This window comes from Syngnathus leptorhynchus, chromosome 8, assembly GCF_054491065.1.
Source record: "Syngnathus leptorhynchus isolate UIUO chromosome 8, UIUO_Slep, whole genome shotgun sequence".
Taxonomy (NCBI): domain Eukaryota; kingdom Metazoa; phylum Chordata; class Actinopteri; order Syngnathiformes; family Syngnathidae; genus Syngnathus; species Syngnathus leptorhynchus.
This window is the reverse complement of record NC_141202.1, coordinates 2,312,762-2,338,091: the sequence shown is the minus strand read 5'-3', so window position 1 is coordinate 2,338,091 and position 25,330 is coordinate 2,312,762. Positions and strand designations below refer to the sequence as shown.

Here is a 25,330-nt window from a genome sequence, read left to right as displayed (position 1 = left end):
AAGTATTTGAGGAACTACAAATAACGGTAAAAAAAATTTATTGCTTTTCAGCAAATCAAGACAACAATTCAAGTGTGGGTATCAAAGCGTCACTAATGAGCCCGCTGAATCGTACGTTATCGCCGCAGGCAATCGGGTTTATAATTAAACCGTTCGGGAGCCACTTTAGGGTGGAATCTGTATTCATCACAGCTTTGTGTTCAGGTTGTTTGGGCATGTCCACATTTTTTTTTTTCTTCTTCTTCTCCCATGTCCACTAACGCCTGCAAATCGGAGGCTGCCCATGTGCCGGTGTGCCATTGTAATCGGGTCGGTGTGCTTTCAACCCAGTTCCTCCTTGGCCTTGCCCTGGTTGCGGGGCATCTTCTTATCTTTGCTATCCTCCACTTCCTTGCTCTTGTAGTAGTGAGGAGCCACTTCCAGGAGCCAGCCGCTCTCGATCTCCACCACCTGGGGGCAAAAGCAGAAGTTATTAGCTCCATAATTGTCAGCCGCATTTCCTCCTTCTGTGCCTAGTCAGCGTGACAAGCAAATAGTTTCCTCATGGAGTCACTCAAGAACAAACGCACTTCTTTGTTTTAACGAGACGTGGACGTCGTCTAATAATGGTTGAATGACTAGGAGTGACTTGAAATCTATTTGGATTTCAATAAATGTTGCCCATGTGAGGTGAAACCAATACTGGGGCGGCTCTCTGATTTTTTATTTTTTTTTGGTATGATTTTCTAGTTTTGAAACAATCGCTAAAATTTTTGTTGTCTTTTATACTGCTGTCCCAAATATTATTCCATTTTTTCCATTTACATATAGTTTGTACATTTATACAACTCATAAATATATACATTAAAGATACAAATATTTAGCTATTTTTTTTCCCCCCAAATATTATTTTATTCATGAGTTTCTATTGCTTATTTGGATTTTCTTTTTTTTTATTTGGTTTCCCTTTTGAGGGGGGGGGGGGATATTTATCTATGTTCCATGTATTATCATTAATTATCTAAAACAGCTTTTTGTTGTTGTTGCAACGGTAAGTTAATGGTACAGACCTGTCTCATGAACTCCTTGGTGGTCATGACCAGCTCGTGGTAAATGAGCCATCGGGGCTGCTCATCAAACAGCGAACTGCTCGGGTGGACGTAGACTGTCTGCTGATGTTTCACCGTCCTGTAGCCTCCTTTGCTGAGCCGCGCCGTGTGGTAGAAGTAGCCCGCTGTCACCGCCTGCAAAAATGTCAAGTTTCATATCATTGTCACTCAAATTGGCCTTGGGTGAGTATCGGGAACAGGTATCGGTATCGGGCTGATAGCGGTCCTACTTTAAGGTATCTGGTACTAGTGGATGTTCGTCTGTAGTGTATTGCACCCACCTTGCGGATGGGCATGGAGTCACCCTGCGAGCTGACCATCTCCACCTCGATGCGCTCCATCAAGCCCTCCAGCTGGTCGCGCACGTCCCGCGCTCGCCTCATCGAGCGAAACTGGATGAAGTTTTCGTAGCACCACTGTGTCGAGTAGCCGCTCTCCACCCACTGAGGTAGAAAAACACATTCAAAAAATTAAAATTTCTATTTGAATATTTTATATAACAAAATGAATCTTTAGAACAAGCCATCCATACTTGCGTGTAGACATTCAGCAGGACCAGGTGATCCCCGCCGGGCACCACAAAGTTCATCCTGGCGTTGTCAGCATGCACCGCCTTGTCCTTGGGCCGGTAGAAGATTGCGTTGTTTACTGAGAGCATGGCGGCGATTGAGAGAACCTCCTCAGAACACTTGTACCTGGAAGAGGAGAAGCAAAAAGCGGCTATGATGTGAGGGAAGAGGACGTGAAAAAAAACAAAAAAAAACTGTTGGAGTGGGATGAGACTCACTGCTCAGAGGCCAGGATCATCTTGCTCAGCATGGGGTCCACAGGCAGCTCGGCCATCCTGCGACCCAACTGAAGTCCACAAACAAGTGAGCATTATTTCCTAAAAGATGATCCCTTCAACTATGTGGAATACCGTGGTGAGCTCCCCCAGGTGATTGAGTGCTCCGAGGGCGTAAAGCTGCTCCAGAGCCATCAGAAGAGTCTCGTGCGGCGGCGGGTCCATGAAGTCAAAGTGGAGAAGGTCATTGATACCTGGACACGGACAGAGACAACAATAGTTAGAAAAACGTTCCACCGTCAGAATAGAAAATTTACATTTCATAAAAATAAAAAAAAAAGGTGATGTTTCAGAGGAATGTTTAGATTTAAGACAGGATAGTGTCTTTTTGTCATCGCTGCAGCCAAGATAAGCATCGGTGCATGTTTACTATCCGCTTGAGCTACAAAAAAATCTGGAACATGAGATGCATGGACTAGATTGCGTAGGACATGTGACATAAATTCCACCTTCATAAAGATAACAGAAGCTGAGCTCTCATTCATTCAACACTGTTTTTCATTTCCAGTAATGTTTTGTTATGTCATTATGCATCACACCCACCCAAGCTCTTGAGCAGCAGCACCACATTTCCCAGGTTGGTCCTCTGAATCTCAGGCACGGTCATCTCTTCCATCTCGTGTTTGTAGGCCCACGCCGTGTAGAGCCTGAAGCATTTGCCGGCGGCCACTCTGCCGGCGCGTCCTGCTCTCTGACTGGCCGACGCCTGGAAAAAAATCACAGTGTGACATCAGCAAACCAGTCTGAAGCACACTCAAATTTTGGCTCACGATAGCTAATTAATTTTTTTTTCTTCTCCTAAATTGCCGAGTGGTGTGTGCGTGCAGTCACCCGAGAGCAGGGCATGACGATAAGAGATTCCATGCCGGTTCGGGCGATGTAATTCTTCTGCTTGCAGAAGCCCGGGTCGATGACATAGATGATGCCGTCAATGGTCAAGGAGGTTTCCGCAATATTGGTCGCCACCACCACCTAAAAAGAAGGAAGGAAAATGAAATTCCGGCTCACTTTTCAGTTTTCACTTGCATGATCTCACCTTGCGTGCACCGGGCGGCGTGGGACTGAAGATCTTGGCCTGCATATCAGAGGGCAGATTGGCGTAGATGGGTAGGACGAGCAGCTCGGCAATTTTGGAGCCCAGTCGCCGACATCTGTCTTGGAGCTGCTCGCAGCATGTCTCGATATCCTCCTACATGACAGGAGAATTATTATTTTCAATTTAACGATGGGCCACAAACACAATTAGCATACAGAAAACAAAAATGTCACAAAGTAATTCTTCTTTTCTCTTGCAATAATATTTTTTCTCATATATGGATTTTTTTTTGCGGCGTACCTGTCCAGTGAGGAAGACCAGAATATCTCCAGGAGGTTGCGTGACGTGGATCTGCAGCACTGACACCACACACGCTTCCATGTAGTCAGCCTCCGGAGCCTAACATTTCAATTTACAACAATTAAAAATGTGTTGTTTTTTTTATGCACTAATAAAACAACAAACACACGACATTCATTTCAACTGCAGAAGCGGCACTCACTTTCGTGTAGAATATGTCCACGGGGAATCTCCTGCCTGGTATCCTGAAGACGGGCGCGTCGTCAAAGAAGGTGGAGAAGCGCGCCGTGTCCAGGGTGGCGCTTGACACCAGCACCTTCAATTCGGGACGGAACCTGCCGATGTCCTTGATGAGGCCAAACAGGATATCCGTGTGGAGGGTTCGCTCGTGAGCTTCGTCGATGATGATCACGCTAAAATGAGTGACATTTTTGGACCGGATCAAAGAACGACTCCGAGGGTCCGTTATAATACAAAAGGAAATTCGGATAAATGACACACGGGTCAGTGAGAACGTTACCTGTAGCTGGCGAGGTCGGGCTCGGTGAGAAACTCTCGTAGCAGCATGCCGTCTGTCATGTACTTGATGATCGTTCTCTCTGATGTGCAGTCCTCAAAACGGATACTGTAGCCCACCTGGGTAAATGTCACCCCCCAAAAAATGAAGGACATACAACAGCAAAACCGTAGTTTTTTTTTTTGTACCCCCCGCCCTTTAATTACCTCATTACCGAGCTTAACGCTCATTTCCTGCGACACCCGAGCAGCCACCGACATGGCCGCCACTCGGCGAGGCTGCGTGCATCCGATCTTCATCCCTCCTTTGGTGAAACCCTAAGAGAGGACACGTAAGGGTTGAGGGAAAAAAAAATTGAAATGCAAAGGAAAAAAATATTGACTGAGGAAAAAAAAAAAAAAAAAACAATTGTAATACAACACGCACGTCCTCAAAGAGGTACTGCGGAATTTGTGTGGTCTTTCCCGAGCCCGTCTCGCCCTCGATGACCAGAACTTGGTGCTCGTGGATGGCAGCTAGCAGGTCCTCTCTGTATGGAAAGATGGGGAGGCTGCGGCGGACTTCCTGCATGGATTGCTTCTTCAGCTCTGCCTGGGACAAGGCCGGAGGCTCGTCCTTGGGGGGGAATTAATTCCACGTGATTTAAACTACAGAGAATCACTTTCCACTCTTTTGACCCAGCAAGAATTTAAGATGGTATCACGTTGATATATTTCTATTTCACTGTATTATCAAGCTTCTCACCTCCATCAAAGTCCCTTTCATGGTGATGGCGGTGCTGACAAAGTCGATCATCTCGTCCTCCTCCAGGATGAGCTGATACTTCTCCTGTTGGCGCCTCACGCCCTGCTCGCGCTCCTTCTTGGCACCGAAGCTGAGCGAGGCTGTCTTGAGCCGCTCCTCCTCCCAGCGACCTTGCTCGCCGCCCAGCTCCATGAGGGGCTCCTCCTCCAGCTCCAACTCCTTCTGGGGCACCTCCTAGACGGCCAAAAACCAAGGCTGATAAGCTATTTTTAAACTTTGACCTTTTTCTGTCAACAAGAGAGGTCTGCATTTTTCATTTTAGTTTGGCACAAACAATATTCCAGGAAGTTGGAAACGCCCACCTTTCTCCTGATCTCCTCCGGCATGTAGTATCTATTTTTCCTTTCCTCCAGCTCCTTTGCTCCAGCCTTCTTGTAGTCCTTAGCCAGGTCTCGCAGTGTGCGCTTGTAGTCCACCTCCTTCTTCTCACGCTCTGTCAGGTCGTCCGAGGCAAACAGGTACTCCTCGTCTACGAGTTCCGCCTCCAGATCCTCCAGCTTTTCCTCCTCACGCTTCTTCAGGTATTCGCGGCGGGAATGCTTTCGCAACTCGGGCAACTGGCAAAGGAGGGAGCGAGGAATTAATTGTCACAAAATTATTTTTAATCGTCATTTATTGAGAGTCTGTTGAGATTTTCCTTTGTCTGTTGGTTCAACTCATTCCCAAGATTGTAACACTTGGGAACTGTTTGAAATTCTGGGGGGGGGACAATATGATGATTTCTACCTACCATGTTTCTCTGATCATCTTCAGCCAACTTCAGTCTCTTCTGAGCCTCCTCGTAAGCCTGAAAAACGAAAACCAAAATAGAAGACCATGAGGTCTTCGATTTTTTTTTAAGGGAGATCTTTTATGGGTAGCCTAACTCTTGTCACCTTTTTGTCCGTCCTCTCCGCGATGTGCCTCGTCTTATCTTTGTCTCTCAGCTTGACGCGTTCGGCAAAGGCGTCGCGCTCCTCGATGTCGTGTAGTCGCTCCCGCTCTTCTTTCTCCCACTCTTCTTCTTCATGATCCTCATTCTTGATAGCCGAGTTGTCATCCTTGCTCGACTTAGCCCTGAAGTACAAAGAAATGAACATTTTGAGTGACAAAATACAGAAGGGGACTACATTGGTAGATTACCTAACAGGCACTTCTTCTTCACTGGACGACTCGCTCTCCTTCTTCCGCCGGATGTTCTTCTTTTTGCTCCCACCGTCCTTCTCTTTGTTCTTCTTCTTAGTCCCGAGCTGCTTCTCCACAACGACGTCCTCGTCGCTGTCGCTATCCTCCAGCAAAGTGTACGTGCGATTCTTCCTGTCCATCTCGATGGCCTGGCGCTCCATCACCCGGGAGGCTTTTTCCACGACCTGCTTGCGAGGAATCTGCAACACACCGTCAGTATTGTAAGTGGACGTTTTTTAAACTTATCGTAATCCATCTATCGAGATGCGCATCAGTTTGTCATTTTTTAAAGAGACGCGCACCTCGAGGGGTTATTGTTGTTAAATGTGTTTATAATTATATTCAAGTGTTTTGGGGGTCAGGTGAGTCTACACACCTTGTCAAACAGCTCATGTGCAAAGGAGGTGATGCTCTGGTCGATGTCGATGGTGCCTGTCTGCTCGAGCCTGCTCACAAAGTCCTGAGAGCTGCTCGCCTTCCGGGCAATGCCGATCATGAATTGAGCAACATATCGGTCGCTCAGGCCCAAGATGTCATGCAGCCGGTCGTTGACCCACTGCTCAAGGTCGGCCATGGTGTCTGCTCAGTAAAAAAAACAACACATAATTATCTGGTCAGTGTTTTGCTGAACATAGTATATGAGTTCACCTTGTAGCAATAAAATAGGTTTGATAGTTCAAAAGGTTGAAGCTCGAAAATTGTTACATTTTGTTACTTATGTGATTTTCTTGATAACCAGGAAGCCACAACTTTATCATTTACCAGCCCCCGTTGTTCGTATATATCAGGAGAATATCAAAACTTAATTGGAGACAAAATAATCACAATATATATCCACCTACCGCTTTGAAAACGTCAAGTGGACGTTGTTTATGCTCCAAAACTCGGAGGCTAAAAGCTAGCTCACTAGTAAACGCGAGCTAACTAAGTCCATAAGCGGCAGTTGCTACAAACGGTGACGGAATGAGTAACTTTCAAGTCGAATGTATGAACATACATTTTAAGACACAAGTCATTATAAAATATGATAACGAGATAAACAGTCCATTTTTAATTACGCTAAGTTTACGCGCATGTCTGCATGCAAGAAACTCTTCACCGCTCATGAAAACAGTAGGGCAATGAAGAAGGCTACTAATTACTGCCCTCTTGTGGCCATCACTGGAACAATAACAAAAATCCTGTCACTTGACTAGGAAGGGTTGGCTTTTAAAAAAATTCAAGCATGCGCGCTTGACTTTCACTCAATGAGGTTTCGCTTCCTTTTTTTATTATTTCAACATAATTTGGCAGCATTTGGAAAAAAAAAAAACTTTCAAGCATGCGCCACTGACTTTCTCTCAATGAGAAACCTTTTTCTTTTCTTCCTTTTTTATTATTTCCAGAATTAAATAGGAGCCTAAATACGCAACACCGCCGCACTCAACCCCAATACTACTGACAAGGAACAATAAACAACCGAACAGAAATGACTTTCAAGATGAGGACTCCGACTGCGGCTCTCCTGCTTCTCCTGCTCCCGGTGCTGCTCCTCACCTGCGCCCGCGTCAATGGCTACCGGCCGGTCATCATCGTGCATGGAATCTTTGATGGACCCAAGCAATTCCAAAAGCTGGTTCTCTTCATTAATAAGGTCAGATTTCCAGATTCAAAAAATATTGTAATATTTCAGACGTTTTCTCCAATACTTGTAACAAGCAAATAAGTAGTGATTGAAAAGTTCAAACTAACAAATCACTAGTTTGTATTTAGGCTGATTTTTTAGGATGACAGCACATTATTATTTTGCACGATTGAAAACGGGAACTGATTGCAGACGCATCCTGGCACAGAGGTGACGGTGGTGGACATGCACAATCACGTATCCAGTCTCAAGCCGCTGTGGAAGCAGGTGGAAGACTTCCATCGGGCCATCCAGCCCATCATGAGTTCGGCTCAAGACGGCGTACACCTGCTGTGTTTTTCGCAAGGTATACGCGTATATTTCTTTCGGGTCAAGGCGAAAGTGCTCTTACAATATTTCATATTGATATTTGTCATATTCATATTTCCCAGGTGGTCTAATATGTCGAGCTCTCCTCTCCACCATGCCCAACCACAACATCCACAACTTCATCGCATTGTCGTCACCTCTGGCCGGCCAGTATGGAGGTTAGACAGCCCAACGGTGCTTGCAGCAAGTCGCTATCATGTCAAACTTTTTTTTTTTTTTATCCCGCCAGACACGTACTACCTTCAGCGGGTGTTTCCCTACTTCATGAAAGATACAATCTTCATGGTTTGCTACAACAGGATGGGACAAAAAGTGTCTATTTGCCAATATTGGAATGGTGAGCACATTCTTGGAGTTGAAACACTTCCATTTGGATTGTTCATGTGAAAAAGTCATATTTTTGATCCTGTGGATGGTAACAATTTGCAAGTTTGATAAATGAATGAATGGCTTGTTTTATGGCGTCCCACAGAGATCATTACTAGAACCCCTGACATTAGGATAATTATAATATTATTATTGTGTCTATATTTCACAGACCCTCATCACAGGCCCAGTTACTTGAAGAACAGCAATTTTCTTCCACTACTCAATGGTGACATACCTCACAACAACACAAAATGTAAGCGCAACCTCACACAATTCACAATTCCTGATGGCCAATTCACTATTTAGGCAGCACACAGAAGTAATCGCAATGGTACCTTTATGTTAAATTGTAACAATGAACAATATGAATAAACCTTTGTGTCAGCCTGGAGGGAGAACTTCCTACGAATCAAGAAGTTGGTGTTGATCGGCGGACCGGATGACGAAGTCATCACTCCATGGCAGTCCAGGTGTGACACTCTTCTATTTATAAGGATGACACAGAAAGGTGGGCTGAAAACATTTGTATATGACATCACAAGAAGACGATATGATAATAAATTTATAGGTATGTAGGGATAATAAAAAAAAAACAACACTCTAAGGTAGGCAAAGATGGCGGGTCACATATGTTTTGTTTTATTTTTGTTTTCAGTTGTTAGCAAATGAGCGATGCATTTTCTTATTGTTCACCCTGCCATCTCAAATTGAAACCACTTTGTGACGAAAAAGAGGATGTTACACAACAGGTGCCACTTCTTAAAATAAAGAGGCGCTTAGTCGGGGCAGTGGGTTCAGAGTTAATATGTGTTTCCTTTTTTTTATTCTTCAGCCACTTTGGGTTCTATGACAACAAAGAACAAGTTGTGGAAATGAGGAACCAAGAGGTACACTTTCTCTGTTCCCTCTTCCCATCGACTCCATCGCCATTAATGCGGAATGATTTTTGAAAGATATTCTAATTATAACCTGTGGACAGTTTTACAGGAATGACACTTTTGGACTAAAGACGCTGAGCGCTCGCGGTGACCTTTCACTGTGCCTCTGCTCTGGGGTCAAGCACATCCACTGGCACTCCAACTTCACCGTATTCACCAATTGCATCGAGAAGTGGCTCACTTAAAGGGAGAGAGGGGGACGATGGAAAGGTGTTTGAAAATTAAGAAAAAGATTTTAGAATTTTGTGACTTTTTATTTTGCTCTATGTGCCTTTTTTACAATAATTACTGAACTATGTTGACAGGTAATCATTTTGAAAAAAAGTTTTCTCAGTTAAATTTGTAATTGAATGAGTGATAAAAATAAAAACCAATTTTCCTAACTGTTTGAATTTCCATTTATATGCTTCAAGTGTTTTTAGGCAGGTAATGACAACGACTTTACTGCCATCTAGCGGATATTAATGAAAACTAATTTGACAAAAACCGCAGCATACACCGAGTCAATCGGTGATGTCACATCCGGTCCCTAGTACTTTGAACTTTTATTTTAATTTATTTTGGAGGGTTGACCGTAGATTTACGACCCTTCTTCGGGTTTGAACGTCGTAAAATATTGAACATAAATGAAGGATTCTGCTGTTTTTGCTGGCACCAGACGCCCCACAGGTAGGCTTGATGACGTAGGCACAAGGTGACACCTACCACCTCTCTTCCTCCGCGGCGCTGTGAGTCGAGTCGAGAAGAGCAGCTTCACTTTACTCAAAGCAGTGGTGGAGTTTTTTTTTTTTTCCCCCTTCCAACGAGAGGTTGCTCCTTTTGTGGCTGCTCTTCGTCTGTATCACAGTGTAAAGACTCATCCTCGTCTGACGGACGTTTCTCCGTCAAACCAGGTTTAAAGGTAAAACTTTGTTTTTTGGAACATAAACACTTGTCGCCTTGTAAAGGTAACGAACGACGTGGCTCTATTTTCTCAAGCCTTTGCTTGCTTTCAGGTACCCTCGGAAAAAGCAGATAACCGACACTGTGATCTGACAGCTGTTTTCTGTCAAAGTTTGTTTGAACGTTTTAGTACGTTTTAATTTGCGATTATTTTTCACTGGGAAGGTGGAAGAAAAGACGTTTAAAGCTGTAGAAGTGATTGTTAAAGTGAAGGTGCCCGGGCGACGAAGTTTGCGCAGCCCGCTCAAGGGAAAAGTTGACTTGGCGGATACTTCACGGACTGTCGGCGTGGCCAAAAGTCGACGTGTCGCGTCCTGAATGTGCTTATGAACATCGACTAAGACGTTTCAACTCGTGACTCTGAACTAGGAATCCAGTGTTTTGTCAATCTTTACCCATATATCGATCAAATGATCAAGAATGATAACTAAAATCAATGGAAGACCTCCGTGGTGATGTCATTTTTGTGTTTATTTTGAAAAACGAGTCACTTCCGCCCTTCGACTTGTCTAGTCTTGGTAAACTTGTTACATTTTCAGAGGATTCGAACAGTGTACAGTATTTTGAGTCACTGTTTGGTTAAGCAGATGCCAAATGGCTGAGTCGGAAAACTTTATTCAGTGAACCAAATAATGAGAGTCTGTGTGGCATTTCCAGTGAGCTTGCTTTCTTGAGTCAGCAAATGAGCTGATTCCATTGAGTCATTGAAAGCCCCTACTGGAATAATTTAATTGTGACTCCACAGTGTGAGTCCATTCATTCAAAGCACTCAGTATTTATATTTTGTGTATTTAGAGTGCCTGCCAAGATGTCGTCCCGTGGTCCAAATGACTTGTGTGTAATATGCGGAGGAGTTCTTCAAGGCAACCAAAGGCGTTGGCTGTTTGGGGGACAGCACAAGAAATGTAGTCAGCCTCAGACCCCCACAAGTTCCTTGAGAGGAGAAAGCCTGTCAGGTTCTTCACCAAGCAGCCCATGGGGTGAGTTTTTCCTCTTTTTCTTTGAGGTCACCTGAAACACTCATTTGAAGTCCTAATGTTGACTTCAACTTGACACTTCAACGTCCACAGGCAGCATGTCCTCCCTGGTCTCATCATCTTCCCTGTCCAAGTCCCAGCTGTCCCTCAACTCTCCCTCCAAATCGTTGGACCTCCTGTCGGTTCTGACGCACATCCTGGGCCGTCCCGTTCACCGCGGCGGCGGCCTCGGGGAGTTCGTGTGCGGCAAGTGCAGCGGCGTTCTGGAACGCGTCTTCAGATTCGATACGGTCATCAACAGGGTTAGGGCGCTCTCCTCGGAGAGGCTCAACAAGTTGACTCAGGAGCGAGACAACGTCCGGCGTTGGGTGCGAAGCAACTACGTCCAAAGGTACCCTCGGGAGCAGGACGAGGAAGCGGGAGGAGATGAAGACAAGGAGGACTACCGGGACATACTGAAGGACAACATGGCTCTGGCCGAGTACGAGTGCTGGTCAGAGAAGTGGGACACGTGTCCTTACTTTATACGAACAGGTAACACAAGACCCGGAGTTCGAAAATTGAATTATAGTTAAAATGCCCGGTTTGAAATCCTAACCCTAATTTTAAACCCTGACCCAATCTTAAAATCTTAAAGTCTATTTGTGGCCCCTGCAGGAAAACGGTGCCGAAAGGGTCAAAACTGCGAAGGCTGCGACTCTCTGCGCGTGTCCGACTCCGATTACGAGTCTGTGTGCGGCGTTCCTCGCCGAATGCCGTACCAGGCCTTCTCTCCTCTGCCTCTCTCCCGGGACAAATCCCAGAGCATGCCTCTCCACTGGCACCGAATCCCATCCACCTGCTCCAGTCCCACCTCACTGGCGGCGTCCACTTTCTCCCTGAGGACCCAATCCGTCCAGTCTCTGGACTCCCTGGACGGCTGCGACCCCTTGGACACACCCGGCGACGTGTTGGCCACTTTGTCGTCGGTCTTCAGGGAGATTCGACGTTTGGGAGGGAGGCCGGTCCGCTCGCCGGTCGGGAGCAGGATTCCCGTCCTGGCCGGGAGGAGCAAGAGGAGAAGTTCTAGTGAGATGACATCCCCTGTGGTGAAGAAAACCCTGAGCTTTGGGGAGAACGGCAATCACCACAACGGAGAAGAAGAGGATGATGATGATGATGTTCTGATGGAGATGAAGGATGAGTTCATACCGCTGCATCAGCAGGTGGCTCAGCTCAACTTGCTAAATATTGACACATCCGGGAGCTTCTGTGTGCTCGTTACGTAACACCAAATGATTTGTTCAAGCAGAGCGCCTCTCACAGGCTCCACCAAGTGATCAGGCATCTGCGCGGCCAGCTCGACCAAGCCGAGACCCGGGTCAGGACCCTTGAGGCGCAACTGGAACCCAAAACAGCCCAGGATGACGATATCAAGGACTGGACACATGTAAGCGCTCAATTTTGGATTGAAAGTTTGAGTGCTTTTGTCCATGGGCGGACACTTCATTAGGCACAGCGACGTTTTTAGACTGGGGCAGGTGTGCCAGTTTGAATGGCAAGTTATTATACAACACTCAGCAGCCGCCCTGTTCGTTTATTGTTGACGCACACACACACATGTACGAACACACACACACACTGAGTGGAATCTTGCCAGACCAGTGGAGTTTGCCCTTGGCTGATTATTACAGGGACAAAAGAAACATATCAGTGATTGTCAGATAAAAAAAAAAAAAAAAAAATGTAAGGAACGTGTGTCAAAGGCCACAAACAAGTTTAAACAAGCTAACTAATCGCCATGCTTTGCATGAACGTTTGCAACTGGATTCATTTGTTTAGTTTGCATTTAAAAAGATGCCAAAAGTCAAAGTAGCATGTCAACTTTATCACGCAGAGATCCCGATGATCACATCATGAGAACTTGTGCTTTTTAAACCTCAATGACATTTTTCTCCTTTAGCTTGCGCGTGATAAGGACGGCGCCTCCCTGCTGCCCGACCTCGCTCGCTCCCTGCACAGTCGGGATCGGTTCATCCAGGTGAGGCATGATGAGGACAGACAGACAGACAGACGTTAAAGCTCCCTGGAATGTTGTTTGTCTGTGTGCCAGACAGCCTCTTCCTGCATTCTAACACAAATGATATTCGCTAGTCACGTGTTAGCATTAAGCTAGCAGATTTAAAGACACAATTAGGAATATTTTTTAAATCGTCTCATTGGATCGAGAACATGACTGACTGAAGACAGCCGTAGATGCCTCCGGGAAGTAGACAACCTGATTTGTTTATGATGTTCCTCATTTTACCTTTTGCATGTGTGTGCTTGTGTGTGTGTGTGTGTGTGTGTGTGTGTGTGTGTGTGTGTGTGTGTGTGTGTGTGTGTGTGTGTGTGTGTGTGTGTGTTGTCATCATCATCAGGAGTGCATGAGCGTGATCAGAAGAGTGTGCGTGGAGGGCGGAGGAAGAAGCCAGCTAGCAGATGAGATTTCCGACAAACTCGCAGAGAACCTGAAAGATATTGTTCACGACGACAAGGTTAGTCAACCTGATGGATGATTATTGAACATCATTGAATTGAATTGAATTGAATTCAATTCAAGGTTGCCAAGGAGAGTTTGATCCGTGAGTTGGCTGAGAAAGAAAAGAGTCTTGAGGAAGAGGTGGCTTCCTTAAGAAAGGCGGCAGGAGACCGCGAGAAAGACCTGGACACCCTCAACATGGTGCTGCAGTGCAACCAGGACGTCATCGACGTAAGATCGTCCTTACAACGATCGGAGACGGGTTTACATTTGTCGAGCTGCGTTCATACACGTTGTCCCTCCAGGATTTGCGTCTGGCCTTGGCTGAGAAACAGCGCTTCCTACAGGAGTTGGAGACGGAGAGGGAGGTGTGGAGGCAGAGGGAGCAAGCCCTGGCTGCCACCACGAACGAGAAGGACGAATTGGTCGGAATCCTCAAGGTGGAGCTGGAGAGCTGTATGAAAGATGTGCAGGTACGGATGGACAAAAAAGGAGTTTTCATGTCATTTCTTTCACATTTATTGAATACAAATCAAAAGATCGTGTCATCATTAACGGTCGATACCACGGTGATCGTTTTCTATTCCACCAGGCTCTGTCAGACTCTGTTATTTGCCACGGCTTGGAGGGAGGCGGGGCCGAGGCATCCCTGGCCTCCCAGCTACGAGACAAGCAGACCCGCCTGGCGGCCATGTTGGAAGAACGAGAGACACAGAGCGCCACCTTGTGCGAGGAGGTCACCAAACTCACCGCCGCCCTGCAGGAATACCAGAACGTCGTTCAGGTGCGGGACTACCGCGTCCTTAAGGACACGACGGTTTCATTCGTGCGGGTTTTAATCGGAACACGATGAACAGAGTCAGCACGAGAGCTACGATCGGACGATGTCGTCTCTGAGCGCTCGGCTGACGGACGCCAGGCGGGCGCTGCGAGACGAAGAGCTGCGCAGGAAGGAGGCCGAGAGGATGCGTCACAACCAGCAAGAGGACGGAGAAAGGGCCGAGAGGAAACTGAGAGACAGTCTGGAGAAGAGGGACCGACTCATACAGGTACATAGATGCTATTCATTAGCCATTATGTGTTAGCATTAAGCTAACACACTTCAAGGCAGTGGTTTTAACAACATGCAACTCAAAGTCTTTCTTCTCTCCGTAGCAAATTCTGCAGGACGCTGAGGAACGCGACCGTCAGGTGCAAGAGCTTCAGCACAACCTGGTGAAGAAACGAGACGAGTGCATGTCGGCCGTCAAACATACGCTGTGAGCAGTGTGGACCGCCAATTGAAGATGTTGCACTTTTAGAGCGGTACTACTTGTTGTGGTGTCTATTTATCTCCACAGGTTTGCACTTTGACCTGCCAGGTTCGGGTACGGTGTTGTAGTTTTATGTCTCAGCCAATATGGAGATGTTTGAAAATTAGCAAATCACTGTTATTCAATTTCCAAGACAACTTTCTATGAATGGTTGTGTCAGCTTTTTTTTTTTTGGTCTGGAGTTATGCACCAAAATGATCTAATTTTATTATTGTCAGGTTTCTGGGCACTTTTTTTTTTCTTTCAATATCCTTTGTATGAATGTAATGTCTGGCAAGTAAAAGTAGTTTTATGATTATTTTTGCTCAAGAGAATTAAACACTCTGATTCAAATAATTTTAATGTGTTTTGGAGATTAACTCTTCAACTTTCTCACTATGACACCAACATTAAAATTGACATCTACCCAAACACACAAAAAAAGTCATTTTATACAAATATACTGCATTTAATATAATAATCGATGCATAATGGCTTATAACGTAATTAAAACCACCAAACGAGTTTGTATATACATAATTTGTCTCTTTCAGGCCACCGTATGTTCCTTTGAATGCATCCATTGTGATGAATGTGGCTTGACTGTATTATATTGTTCAATTGGGCTACTTTCGCCTTTTCTACAAGGCCGTCTGTGTGGCATCATTGGCATTATTTGACCTCTCACCCCGAGATTTGGGCTCGGAAGCTGGGACGCTAACATTAGCTTGCTCCACTCTGCTGCCACCGTCGTTGCCTCCGCCGTTTCCGATTGTCTGGCGATCCGACTGGGGTTCCGGCGGAGGGGACACGATGACTCGTTCTATGTGCTCATTGGCTGTCCGTTCGGTCACAATCACGTAATTGGGTTCCATCTGGTGAGAGCTGGAGCGGCGCTGCAATGCATGCTGGGTACACGAGAAGGAGCGCTGCCGGGGAGCCGGCTGCGGCGATAGGAAGTGAGGGGTCACCGCCCTGGGGTGTTCCTGCCTCCTATCTCGGTCCTCATCCTCCGAGGTGACCTCCTGCAAGGTGCTTATGGGCCGAGGGGAGCGGCCCATGATTCTGGGGGGTACCAGAGCGGTCGCTGATTGGTTGAGCTGCGGTCTCCAGTTTTGAGGCGATGGGTATTGGACGCCGGCCATCGACCAGTTACTGTCAAGACATCATTTGAGTAGAACATTCTCATTAGATAGAGCTCCTTTCACAAATGATGCCAACAATTGGTTTACAAATCATTCAAGGAGTTCCGCAAGGTTCAATCTTAAGCACCCTATTATTTTCCATTCAAAGTCATGATATCAAGTTAAAGATAATGGATTGGAGTTCTTTAGCAGGTTGTTATCTCCAACTCACAAATGTTTAACACTTACTTCTGCGGTGGTGGTGTCATGTCCCGATGTGCCACAATCCCAGAGAAGGACGCACTCCGTCCTTGCGTCCCAACCCACGGCGAGTACATAAGCGCCCGTTCTTCCCACAACATCTCGCTGGATGTGTCCACAGTGGTGGGCCCTCTCTGGATCTGGTGCGCCAGTAGGAGCTCTAGGACTTGATGATGCAAACCTTCCCTGGCTACATCTACAGGGCGGCGCCCCCTGCGGTCATGGAGGTCCAAGTTGGCACCGTGGAGAAGCAGAAGCCTGGCGGTGTCGTAACAGCCATAAAAGGCAGAAAGGAAAAGTGGCGTCTCACCCTGGTGGCGAAATACAGATAAACAGCAATTCATCATATTTCATTGATATATTGATGTTACATTTCAAACCGTACCTTATTATCTTGCAGGTCCACAGCAGCGCCGTAACGAATTAGCGTCCTGGTCAGGGAAAGATGGTTCACCGAGCACGCCCAGTGCAGGGCCGACCTCCCTGGGAGAGGTCATGAGTGTGGGGATGGAAGAAGGGAGTGAGTAAGTCAGCCTATGAATAATCTTTACACAACAGAGTCAAGAGCGAGAATGGAGGGATGTGTTTGGACATGGGTGCAGATGAAAAGAGACAAGAGGAGGGAAACAATGCCAGGAAACAAAGTGAATGCTTTTTGATTAACTTTGTTCCGAGTCAGAGCAAGGCAACAGAGGGGCTGGAGGAGAAAGAGAGGGGAAGAAGACATGGAAGGAAGAAGGAGGTAAGTTACTCCGTCTTCACAAGGAAGAGTCGCCGCATGCCGCTCTTCTCCTAGGTCAACCTTTTTTCAAAATTTGATTAGATCTGAAAAGCAAATGTCAGTGGGTCTCAAACTTTTTACATCAAGTTCTAACTAAAAAAAAAAATATATATATATATTTATTTTTATAGATAAAACAAATAAAAAAATCACAAAAAAATGTACTTTTTTTTAGTTAGTACTTGTATACATACACACACATCTTTCTTTCTTTCTTTCTTTCTTTCTTTCTTTCTTTCTTTCTTTCTTTCTTTCTTTATTTATTTATTTATTTATTTATTTATTTATAAATGTGTTTATTTATTTTTGAAATTTAAAAAAATATATTTTTCAGATTTTTTTTTAAATTGTCAGAATTTGGCAAAATGTCATTTTAGTCATCGAATTACTGTACTTCCATCAGTATTGATGATAATCATGATTCTCCAGTATCTCACCAGTATGATCCGTGTTATTGACAGATACTCCAGCTCTGAGTAGTTCCAGAACCACTCGATCCAGTCCACTGCGCACCGCACGGATCAGGACCACGGAACCATCCGGGCCGCACCACTCTGCCGACTGACCACAGCATAGTGACATTATATTAAAAAAAAAATAATAATAATAATATAAACGGCACTCGCAAACCTGTTGAGGGGGACTGAGCAGAGGCGGAGGCGTGGCGTTCCGGTGCCACCCGTGAGTGGAAGCTAAAAGGAAATGTAAAAAGTGCTATATCAGCAACTTCTCATGTTAAGATGCACAGTATGGCTGATGTTTGGTGGTGGTCTCACCTGGAGGCGGCCTACGAGGCTGTGATCCTCCCCCTCTGTAATGTTTAACCTCCTCCTGGCGTCCAACGGTCCTTACGTCCTCCAGGGAACTCTGCGTGAAGTCCGTGTCGCTGGCAATGTCCTGGTCCCTTTTAAGAGGTCTGAAGAAGAAACCATCAATATCAAGAAGAATTAAAACTCCCTGGAAACTCACCTCATCCTCATGGCATCTTCTCCCAGGGGTTCTCTCCTCCTTTTCTTTTCAGCCTCCTTGGCTTTCTTCTTCTTCCTGAGGGCCAACTTGTCTTTATCTTTCTCCCGGGCCGGCCTCCCCCTGGTTTCCTGCTGGGTGGCCGTTGCCGTCCAGGTTTTGGGTTTGCCGTCCGTGGTGGTGGAGCGATGGTTCACCTGCTGGCCTCCTGCTCCGTGACTGCTCCCTTCTCTTTGCCGCCTCTGCTGCCTCATCCTCCTCACCACCAGGAAGACCACCAAGGCCAGAGTCAGGAGCAGACTTATCGCTATGGCGACCACAGCCCACAGCCACGTGGGTGTCGGCTCTGTAACACAAAACAATGAGATTCAATTCTAATCAAATTTGGAATGTGTTGATGCTACCTTTAACATCTGGTTTTCTGGTCCACTGCCCTTCCTGTTCATCCCGGGTCCCGATTTCATCCTGGACACCTCGAACGCTAATGACGGTCTTCATCTCCGGTAAGGCCGAAGAAGCAACGATCCTCCGTGACCTGATTGCCCTCAAGAAGCTTGCTGCCTCAGTGGCATGAGGGAAACATGTAGAGGGCTGACGAGAACATGGACGGTTGTCCACTTGCAGAAAAAACAGGGAGCTGGAACACAAGTTATCATTTCATGGAGAACCCCAGGGCTGTGTACTGGCCCCACTGGTTTTCCTCATAATTCCTATTTAAATAAAAAAAATTCGTGGACTTGCTCACCCATTGGCATCGCCTGCTGACGTTTCAGCCAACAGGTCGACAAGCTGCTGGGGGTCGAAATCGAACAAGTTCCTGTCGACGGCGAGTGGCGCCGAGCCCCTCAGCGCCGTGGGGGTCCGCAGCAGAACGCTGAGCGCCCACAGCAGCGACGTATTGGTAGAGACGCCCCCTTTGTGGGGGATGCCAGCGTGGACCACCAGGGTACCCTTGGCCCACAGGGGGCTCTGATGAGCCGAGCAGTCGCCGCCGTCCCACCCGCAGGCGGCGTTGTCGCAGCCCTTGTCGCACTGCGAGTTGGCGTAGTGGTTGTGGCAATACGGAATGTGGCCTGGACTAAAAGGAAAAAAAAAAAAACACAATTTAAAGGGCCACTTTTTAGCCTATCAATTAAAAAATGTCTCACTTGCAGTGTCCTCTGTCCTTGAGGCAATCCATTCCGTCCAGGAGACATTCAGGCTTTATGCATTCTCTGTCACATGACCCATCTGCAAATTTGTCTTTGCACTTTCTGCTGGCTGGACATTGCCCCCATGGGTCGTTGGACAGAACTGTGGACACACAAAAACACAAGAAATATTCTTTTCATCACTTAATTCAAGTTGATTTATTTATAATTAAAAAAAAAAGGTGAGATTTTATTTCAACATCAGCTTGGATTGCTTTAAGCGTTTTTCTTTTTGTAATCGCACCATCTGCGTGGGTGACACAAATAACGTCTCTCATTGTTTTTCAGCACGAATGCAACTCAAGACGTGACGAGCGCTTCCTGATGTTGGCGTGTTAAATGGGAACAGGAAGTGAGGCCAGGGGGACCCGACATCAACAGGAAGTTTCCAGGACAAGCCAATGGCAAACGGGAAAAGGAGTCGGCGCTGGATAAAGGTCAGAATTGGTTGCTCTGGGAACCGGGTGTGTGATGGAGAGGGACAATGGGGCTTGGCAGGTGGGCGTGGCACCACAAACACACAACGTCATTGGTGAAGAGTGAAGTTGAAAATGACCCAAATGAAACAATCAAATGTGTTCCACTGTGTAATCAATTATTTCACACATTTCCAGAAATTTCAGATGCTAACTAACCAATTAACTAAATACATAAATACATAAAATAAAATAGAAAAATTGAGAAATAAATTAAATATAAATAAAAATAAAATAAAATAAAGTAGCACAAACAGAAATTTCAGACGCTAACTAACTAACAAATTAACTAAATACATAAATACATAAAATAAAATAGAAAAATTGAGAAATAAATTAAATAAAAATAAAAATAAAATAAAATAAAGTAGCACAAGAGACCAAAATGAACTTTTCTTTAAAAAAATTGTAGCCTTTGCAATTTTAAAAATGTGGTATACCGCATATCGTGGTGTCGATTTGAATTCGAATTATTATTCGGCCCCAGTGGGCATTCATCCATTCATCTGTTCATCTTTGCATCCACTAATGTAGAGGCCACACAACTGAATTTCATTTTTGAAAATGTTAAACTCCAGCCCCATGGTAGTGCATAATATGATATAAAAAACATAAGTTTCCTGACCTTGTCTTGTGGAGCTGAGTCCCAGGAGAATTAAAACGTTCATAGTCCGGATCATTTTCAACACATCCAGCTGTTGACGACCACTTTCAACTTTTTTACCAATCCAGCGTTATACTTCGAATAGCTCATATGGACCGGACCAGCAGCAGCAGCACCTTCTCAAAGCACTACCCGCCCCACTTTGTCCACTAGACCTTTTTTTTGTTTCCCGGAGGCCCTTGCGGATATCTGGACGACTTCCTGCCACTGTGTGCAGAAGAATAGAGCGTCTGTGACTCACAATGTCAAATGCTTAGGCATTTTTTTTTTTCATGATTTGACTCATATAACACTATCAAATGTATACGTAACATTTTCAGTGGGACTGCACGATATGTCGAGAGAAAAAAAAAGATAATCATCATTGCAACGATGGTACTCACAATATGAATATCACAAAGATGTGTCATACATGAATACTTTCAAATAGACATATGGATATAAAGGATATATATTTTTGGTACATGTTGAAAAATCACAATAACATTGATATTGAGATAGAATGTTTTTCTATGACTTAGTTTCAAGTAAAAGTTTAAATGTCAATGATGTACAAATGTACACTAAAACTAATGTGAAAATTCTTAGCTAGTTAGACAGTCTTTTATTAGTTTGATGTTTAATTGCATCTGCATAGCATTTTATTGGAGGTTAATTTGAAATACAAAACCAAGGTTGAAAATTACTAAATTAGGCATTTCTGAGAGAGATAACAAGCGAGAGTACTTTTAGCAAGCTATGATACAACTTTTTGCAGGATATTTAAATAAAAGTATAAAAGTAGTTTTTGACGCCACGTAGTTTGTCCAAGTGAAGTTGCCGTACAAAGCGGCATACTTCCGCACGCAGATCAGTTCTTCCAAACTTTCACTTTCATTTTGACGGAACAAGACCAAGAACAGTCAGTCGATGGCTTGAGAATGCTTTTTCATTTTTCCAATGTAAATATATATATTTCAAACACAATCGTAACCCTTTGAATTCTACTTTTATTCATCGGTGTCGTTGATATTTGACATACAAGTAAGTACAGCACCACGTGACAGCAAGATTCTTTATTTTGTCTTTACTGGTATTGCAATGAAACTTTATGATGCGACTGTGTTATTAAGGTTTTGATTTAGGTTAAGAACTTCTATAAGTGTAATAAAGGTTAACATATAAAGTCAGAACCTTGTTATTTGTTGTTACTTGATCTTGGTGGTGAAAGTGAAAGTAAAAAGCTCGACCATTGCCGCTCCCTATGAAAACAACGACCTCACTCAACTATACAATATACACTTCAATAAAAAATAATAATAATATAATTTATGATGATTTCTTGTGTTTGCAGACATGTTCAAAGTGAGCGCCTTGTTGTTCCTGCTGCTTTTTGTGTGCGTGGACGTATGCGTTGTGAGCGTCCTGCGTTCCCTGCAGCTGTCTCCACAATTCTTCCTCTTCTTCCCTTTTCCATCATTCGTCATCCTATGGGGAGGAGAGTTAACCAGAGCCATCCTCCTTCTCCTGCTGCTGCTCCCTGCCAGTGCTCCCTTGTGGACCAAAGGCTTCGGGGCTATCCAGAGCATCCTGGTACTGTGTTTGCACTTCCCGACGTATGTGACTATTCTCCATGTTCTCAGCTGGAGCGTCGAGGAGGAGATGTGGGCGTGGCACTCATGGGGAAGGGTGAGAAATAAACAGACACATACCTTGAAGCTTCAATTTACATCTATTCCATTAAGGGCCAAGAATGAAAGGTTCGGATTGTGCAGGTGTTTCAGGGTTACCTGGTGACGATGGCGTCGTGGATCTACTGGACTCAGTACGTCCAATCTTTGCTACGGTCTTTGTGTCTCTCCGTGTCGTCTTTGTGGACTCAGAGGAGCAGCAAACAAGAGTCCACAAAAGACACTTCCTCGTCTCTAATGGGGTTCATGTGGCCTCACTTTGGTGCTTTTGTTGTCATGCTAGTTTTGGTGATGATCTCCTGCTTTTGTAAGTTCTTGTCATTCAAGCTCACATAGACATTTTGGAGTCTTCAACACACCTCGTGAAAATGTTTAAAATGGTGTCTCCAGGCGAGATGGCGGTCCCTCTGTACACGGGTCAAGTGACGGACTGGCTCCAGAACCAAAAGGATCCTGACGCTTTCTCAGATGCCATCAGAATTATAGCAATCATGACTTTTGCCAGGTAATTATTATTAAAATTTTTTGTAATACCCTTTACGCATGTATATTTGAAGAAATGTTCCGCTTGCTTTGTTCCAGTGCGATACTGGAGTTCATTGGGGATCTGCTATACAACATCACCATGAGTCACATTCATACGGCGGTACAAGGAAATGTCTTCCAGGCTGTACTCAACCAGGAGATTGCCTTTTTTGATGCCACCCCCACAGGTATATTCCATTTTAGAACCGCTCACGATGGGTGTAAATTTATATTTTCAACAGAAAACGATTCAAACCTTCTGTTTGAGCCTAACTAAAGCCAGCTAGCTTAATGCTATATTGTGAACTTCCATAGGCAGGCTAATAGAATTTAGCATTTGCTAGCCAATATTTAACAGATTTCAATTCTTTTCAATGGAAGCTAAACTGATGAATATTTTAACTGAGTTATAATAATGCCCCCCCGAACGAATTCAACTTGCCCTGCTACAGGTGAGCTGGTGTCGCGAATCACGACGGACACCAACACAATGAGCGAAGCACTGAGTGAGAGGCTAAGTCTGCTTATGTGGTACACGGGTCGCGTGCTCTTCTTGTTCCTCTTCATGATCAAGCAGTCAGGGAAAATGTCCCTGCTCTCATTCCTGGGGCTGCCTATCGTATGGTTGGTGCCAAAATTCGCCTCACAGTTCCATCAGGTAATTGACCATAAAGGTTTTATTCTTTGCCCAAAAAACACAATGTCTTAATTTTCTATCTTTTGACATTTTGTTTTGTAGAAAATATCAGTGAAGGTTCAAGCGTCTCTGGCTAAGGCTAATCAAGTTGCTACAGAAACTTTTTCCTGCATTACGACGGTGAAAAGTTTCGCCAACGAGGAGGGTGAGATGGAACGCTACAACCGTTGCTTGGACGATTTATATGCCCTCAACAAGTTAGAAGCAGCGACATATGCTAGCACAACTTCGGCCAATAGCGTGAGGATCGTCCACACCGTCAGCACACGTTTTTTTTTATTCAATCTTTTAGTTGAATCTTTCCATCTTTTGCACCTTCCCAGTTGACCACTCTCGTCATGAAGGTGTGCGTCATGTACTACGGAGGCGTACTGGTGACCCAGGGGACCATCAGCAACGGAGAACTCGTCTCCTTCATCCTCTACGAACTTCAGTTTGGTTCTGTGGTGGATGTGAGTCATCGATTCAAATATCGTATACCCGTACAATATGAATATTAAATAATCGTGTGTCACAGGCCTTAATGCATTCGTACCCTGAGGTGAAGAAAGCCGTGGGAGGATCGAAGAAGATCTTTGAGTATTTGGATAGGAAACCTCAAATACCCCCGGATGGAACTTTGGCTCCTGAGTCCCTGAAGGGACACGTCCAGTTCAAAAACGTTACGTTTGCTTACTCCAGCAACTCAAACACTGACATCCTCAAGGTTTGTTGCTAGCGTAAAGATCGAGAAACTTTAGGCTTCGCTAACGTGGATTTTTCCGGACTAGGGTGTGTCCCTGGAAATGAAACCCGGACAGATTACGGCACTGGCGGGACTCAACACCGCTGGGAAGTCCACCTGTGTCAGGCTTCTTGAAAGGTTTTATCAGCCCCAAGGTGGACAAATTCTTCTGGACGGGAAACCACTGAACAGTTACCAAGATGCTTATCTTCGGCAGAAGGTGAGCGGGACCAAATTTTACGACTCTGTGAATAAAGATATGTTTGGAAAGTCAAGTCAAAGTGAATCATTGGACCTCTGTCCTCAGATTTCAGTGGTGAGCCAGGATTGTACCCTATTTGCTCGTTCCGTGAGGGAGAACATCAAGTACGGCTGCCCGGAGGCCAGCGACGAGGACATGTACCGGGCGGCCCAATTGGCCAGCGCCCACGACTTCATTATGGGGCTGTGCGACGGCTACGATACAGGTGCCGCCAACTGGGCTTCCAAAGGGGTGGAACATTTGAGAAAAGTTTCCAGAAAATATTCCATGTTAATTGGCATGGAATATTTCCAACTTGGAAAATACCTGGAATGTTTCTAAGTGTATGCAGTTACACCTGTGTTGCAGATGCTGGAGAGAAAGGCGGACAACTATCTGGCGGTCAAAAGCAACGTATTGCCATTGCGCGGGCTTTAATTCGACAACCCACCGTTTTGGTACTGGACAACGCCACCAGTGACTTGGACACTGAAAATGAACATCAGGTAAGCAGGGCATTCAAGCCTTTTTAAAATTTTTTTTTTTTTTACTGGCCATTCCGAAATGTAAGGTGGCAACCAATGTGAGACATCCGGGTTGGTATCCTTAATGCTGAGAAAGATCAAATGCAGTTTTGACACAGGATCGAAGATCATTTAGGAATCGTCGACAGACCTCAAATAGTTTTTTTGTCCCCCCCCCAAACGACTCCGATCTCCTCATGGCTTTGTCATTTTGTACTCCACAGATATACCAGGCTTTGCTGAGCCAAAAATGCAACAATCGCTCCGTGCTCCTGATCTCCACCAAGATGAGGGTGGTGGAGAAGGCCGACCACATCATCTTCTTAAAGGACGGCGTGGTCAAGGCAGAGGGCCGCCACCAACAGCTGCTGGAGAACTGCGAAGACTATGCTAAGCTAGTGAAAAATGAGGTGCAATGAAGGATGCCATGTGAAGTGGGACACTTTTTTTTTTTCCTTTAATTTCTTACGGTTTATTTGAACTTTCTTTTCACTCAAATTCAATGAATTTATGGGCAATGCTGTAGTTTCTAATTTACTAGACTGCTTGGACAAGTGTGTTGTCTTAATGGGATGACATTTTTGTAATATATTTTTTTCTCACCGTATTTGTATGTTATATCAGTCCCATTTATTAATAAACGGATGAATATTGTCTTGGGCACCTTATCATCTCTTGACTCCCAATGATGTTGCCATTCTTTGCACATTTCTATTTCAATGA

General features: G+C 45.0%; 5 protein-coding genes across 7 annotated transcripts; 3 read left to right on the top strand and 2 right to left on the bottom strand.

Moving 5' to 3' along the window:
- Positions 1–21: 21 nt before the first annotated feature.
- On the bottom strand, positions 22–10,010 carry dhx16 (DEAH (Asp-Glu-Ala-His) box polypeptide 16). 2 transcript variants are annotated; one of them, XM_085919318.1, is made up of 22 exons: positions 9,759–10,010; positions 8,490–8,598; positions 6,130–6,332; positions 5,712–5,953; positions 5,465–5,645; positions 5,320–5,376; positions 4,892–5,146; positions 4,530–4,763; positions 4,212–4,400; positions 3,992–4,102; positions 3,789–3,904; positions 3,471–3,681; positions 3,269–3,367; positions 2,969–3,121; positions 2,764–2,904; positions 2,476–2,638; positions 2,008–2,126; positions 1,876–1,943; positions 1,621–1,783; positions 1,370–1,531; positions 1,050–1,223; positions 22–450 (listed from the first exon to the last, which is right to left on the bottom strand). In XM_085919318.1, exons 3-22 carry the CDS (start codon positions 6,325–6,327, stop codon positions 322–324), a joined length of 3,165 nt encoding a protein of 1,054 aa, XP_085775444.1. In that variant the 5' UTR covers positions 6,328–6,332; positions 8,490–8,598; positions 9,759–10,010; the 3' UTR covers positions 22–321. The 2 variants fall into 2 exon arrangements, with proteins under 2 accessions (XP_085775444.1, XP_085775443.1); XM_085919317.1 differs by lacking the exons at positions 8,490–8,598; positions 9,759–10,010 and adding an exon at positions 6,596–6,920.
- LOC147051720 (lysosomal thioesterase PPT2-A-like) lies at positions 7,005–9,427 on the top strand. 2 transcript variants are annotated; one of them, XM_085919326.1, is made up of 8 exons: positions 7,005–7,386; positions 7,570–7,723; positions 7,809–7,904; positions 7,976–8,083; positions 8,285–8,368; positions 8,501–8,585; positions 8,948–9,002; positions 9,095–9,427. In XM_085919326.1, the coding sequence occupies exons 1-8, from the start codon at positions 7,222–7,224 to the stop codon at positions 9,236–9,238; spliced, it is 891 nt and encodes a 296-aa protein (XP_085775452.1). In that variant the 5' UTR covers positions 7,005–7,221; the 3' UTR covers positions 9,239–9,427. The 2 variants fall into 2 exon arrangements, with proteins under 2 accessions (XP_085775452.1, XP_085775453.1); XM_085919327.1 differs by having other exon boundaries at positions 9,103–9,249.
- On the top strand, positions 9,652–15,208 carry LOC147051718 (uncharacterized). Its single transcript, XM_085919320.1, has 12 exons — positions 9,652–9,954; positions 10,791–10,975; positions 11,066–11,506; positions 11,630–12,177; positions 12,264–12,401; positions 12,915–12,992; positions 13,372–13,488; positions 13,554–13,703; positions 13,778–13,945; positions 14,065–14,256; positions 14,330–14,521; positions 14,628–15,208. The coding sequence occupies exons 2-12, from the start codon at positions 10,804–10,806 to the stop codon at positions 14,733–14,735; spliced, it is 2,304 nt and encodes a 767-aa protein (XP_085775446.1). The 5' UTR covers positions 9,652–9,954; positions 10,791–10,803; the 3' UTR covers positions 14,736–15,208.
- Positions 15,209–15,212: 4 nt separating this feature from the next.
- notchl (notch receptor, like) lies at positions 15,213–20,323 on the bottom strand. The gene is made up of 11 exons (XM_085919319.1): positions 20,188–20,323; positions 19,045–19,189; positions 18,642–18,974; positions 18,301–18,533; positions 17,900–18,242; positions 17,707–17,846; positions 17,561–17,622; positions 17,368–17,491; positions 16,535–16,632; positions 16,138–16,460; positions 15,213–15,919 (listed from the first exon to the last, which is right to left on the bottom strand). The coding sequence occupies exons 1-11, from the start codon at positions 20,240–20,242 to the stop codon at positions 15,406–15,408; spliced, it is 2,370 nt and encodes a 789-aa protein (XP_085775445.1). The 5' UTR covers positions 20,243–20,323; the 3' UTR covers positions 15,213–15,405.
- Positions 20,324–21,075: 752 nt separating this feature from the next.
- On the top strand, positions 21,076–25,275 carry tap1 (transporter 1, ATP-binding cassette, sub-family B (MDR/TAP)). The gene is made up of 13 exons (XM_085919168.1): positions 21,076–21,249; positions 21,560–21,894; positions 21,981–22,203; positions 22,287–22,401; positions 22,479–22,609; positions 22,874–23,079; positions 23,161–23,358; positions 23,442–23,570; positions 23,636–23,824; positions 23,889–24,062; positions 24,150–24,309; positions 24,453–24,589; positions 24,832–25,275. The coding sequence occupies exons 2-13, from the start codon at positions 21,562–21,564 to the stop codon at positions 25,024–25,026; spliced, it is 2,190 nt and encodes a 729-aa protein (XP_085775294.1). The 5' UTR covers positions 21,076–21,249; positions 21,560–21,561; the 3' UTR covers positions 25,027–25,275.
- Positions 25,276–25,330: the final 55 nt, after the last annotated feature.

Bases quoted from the DNA above. Each gene is read 5' to 3' on its own strand.
- dhx16 (XM_085919318.1), bottom strand. From the start codon at position 6,327: ATGGCCGACCTTGAGCAGTGGGTCAACGACCGGCTGCATGACATCTTG. The intron at 5,377-5,464 runs GTGACAAGAGTT...TTCGTTTTTCAG, and splicing joins CGGAGAGGACGGACAAAAAG to GCTTACGAGGAGGCTCAGAA. The intron at 2,905-2,968 runs GTGAGATCATGC...CCTTCTTTTTAG, and splicing joins CGCCGCCCGGTGCACGCAAG to GTGGTGGTGGCGACCAATAT.
- LOC147051720 (XM_085919326.1), top strand. From the start codon at position 7,222: ATGACTTTCAAGATGAGGACTCCGACTGCGGCTCTCCTGCTTCTCCTG. The intron at 7,724-7,808 runs GTATACGCGTAT...CATATTTCCCAG, and splicing joins CCTGCTGTGTTTTTCGCAAG to GTGGTCTAATATGTCGAGCT. The intron at 8,084-8,284 runs GTGAGCACATTC...TATATTTCACAG, and splicing joins TATTTGCCAATATTGGAATG to ACCCTCATCACAGGCCCAGT.
- LOC147051718 (XM_085919320.1), top strand. From the start codon at position 10,804: ATGTCGTCCCGTGGTCCAAATGACTTGTGTGTAATATGCGGAGGAGTT. The intron at 11,507-11,629 runs GTAACACAAGAC...TGGCCCCTGCAG, and splicing joins TCCTTACTTTATACGAACAG to GAAAACGGTGCCGAAAGGGT. The intron at 12,178-12,263 runs GTGGCTCAGCTC...TTGTTCAAGCAG, and splicing joins TCATACCGCTGCATCAGCAG to AGCGCCTCTCACAGGCTCCA.
- notchl (XM_085919319.1), bottom strand. From the start codon at position 20,242: ATGATCCGGACTATGAACGTTTTAATTCTCCTGGGACTCAGCTCCACA. The intron at 16,633-17,367 runs GTGAGATACTGG...GACCTCTCCCAG, and splicing joins CAATAACACGGATCATACTG to GGAGGTCGGCCCTGCACTGG. The intron at 16,461-16,534 runs GTACGGTTTGAA...TTTCGCCACCAG, and splicing joins TGGACCTGCAAGATAATAAG to GGTGAGACGCCACTTTTCCT.
- tap1 (XM_085919168.1), top strand. From the start codon at position 21,562: ATGTTCAAAGTGAGCGCCTTGTTGTTCCTGCTGCTTTTTGTGTGCGTG. The intron at 24,063-24,149 runs GTGAGCGGGACC...CTCTGTCCTCAG, and splicing joins ATGCTTATCTTCGGCAGAAG to ATTTCAGTGGTGAGCCAGGA. The intron at 24,310-24,452 runs GTGCCGCCAACT...CCTGTGTTGCAG, and splicing joins GTGCGACGGCTACGATACAG to ATGCTGGAGAGAAAGGCGGA.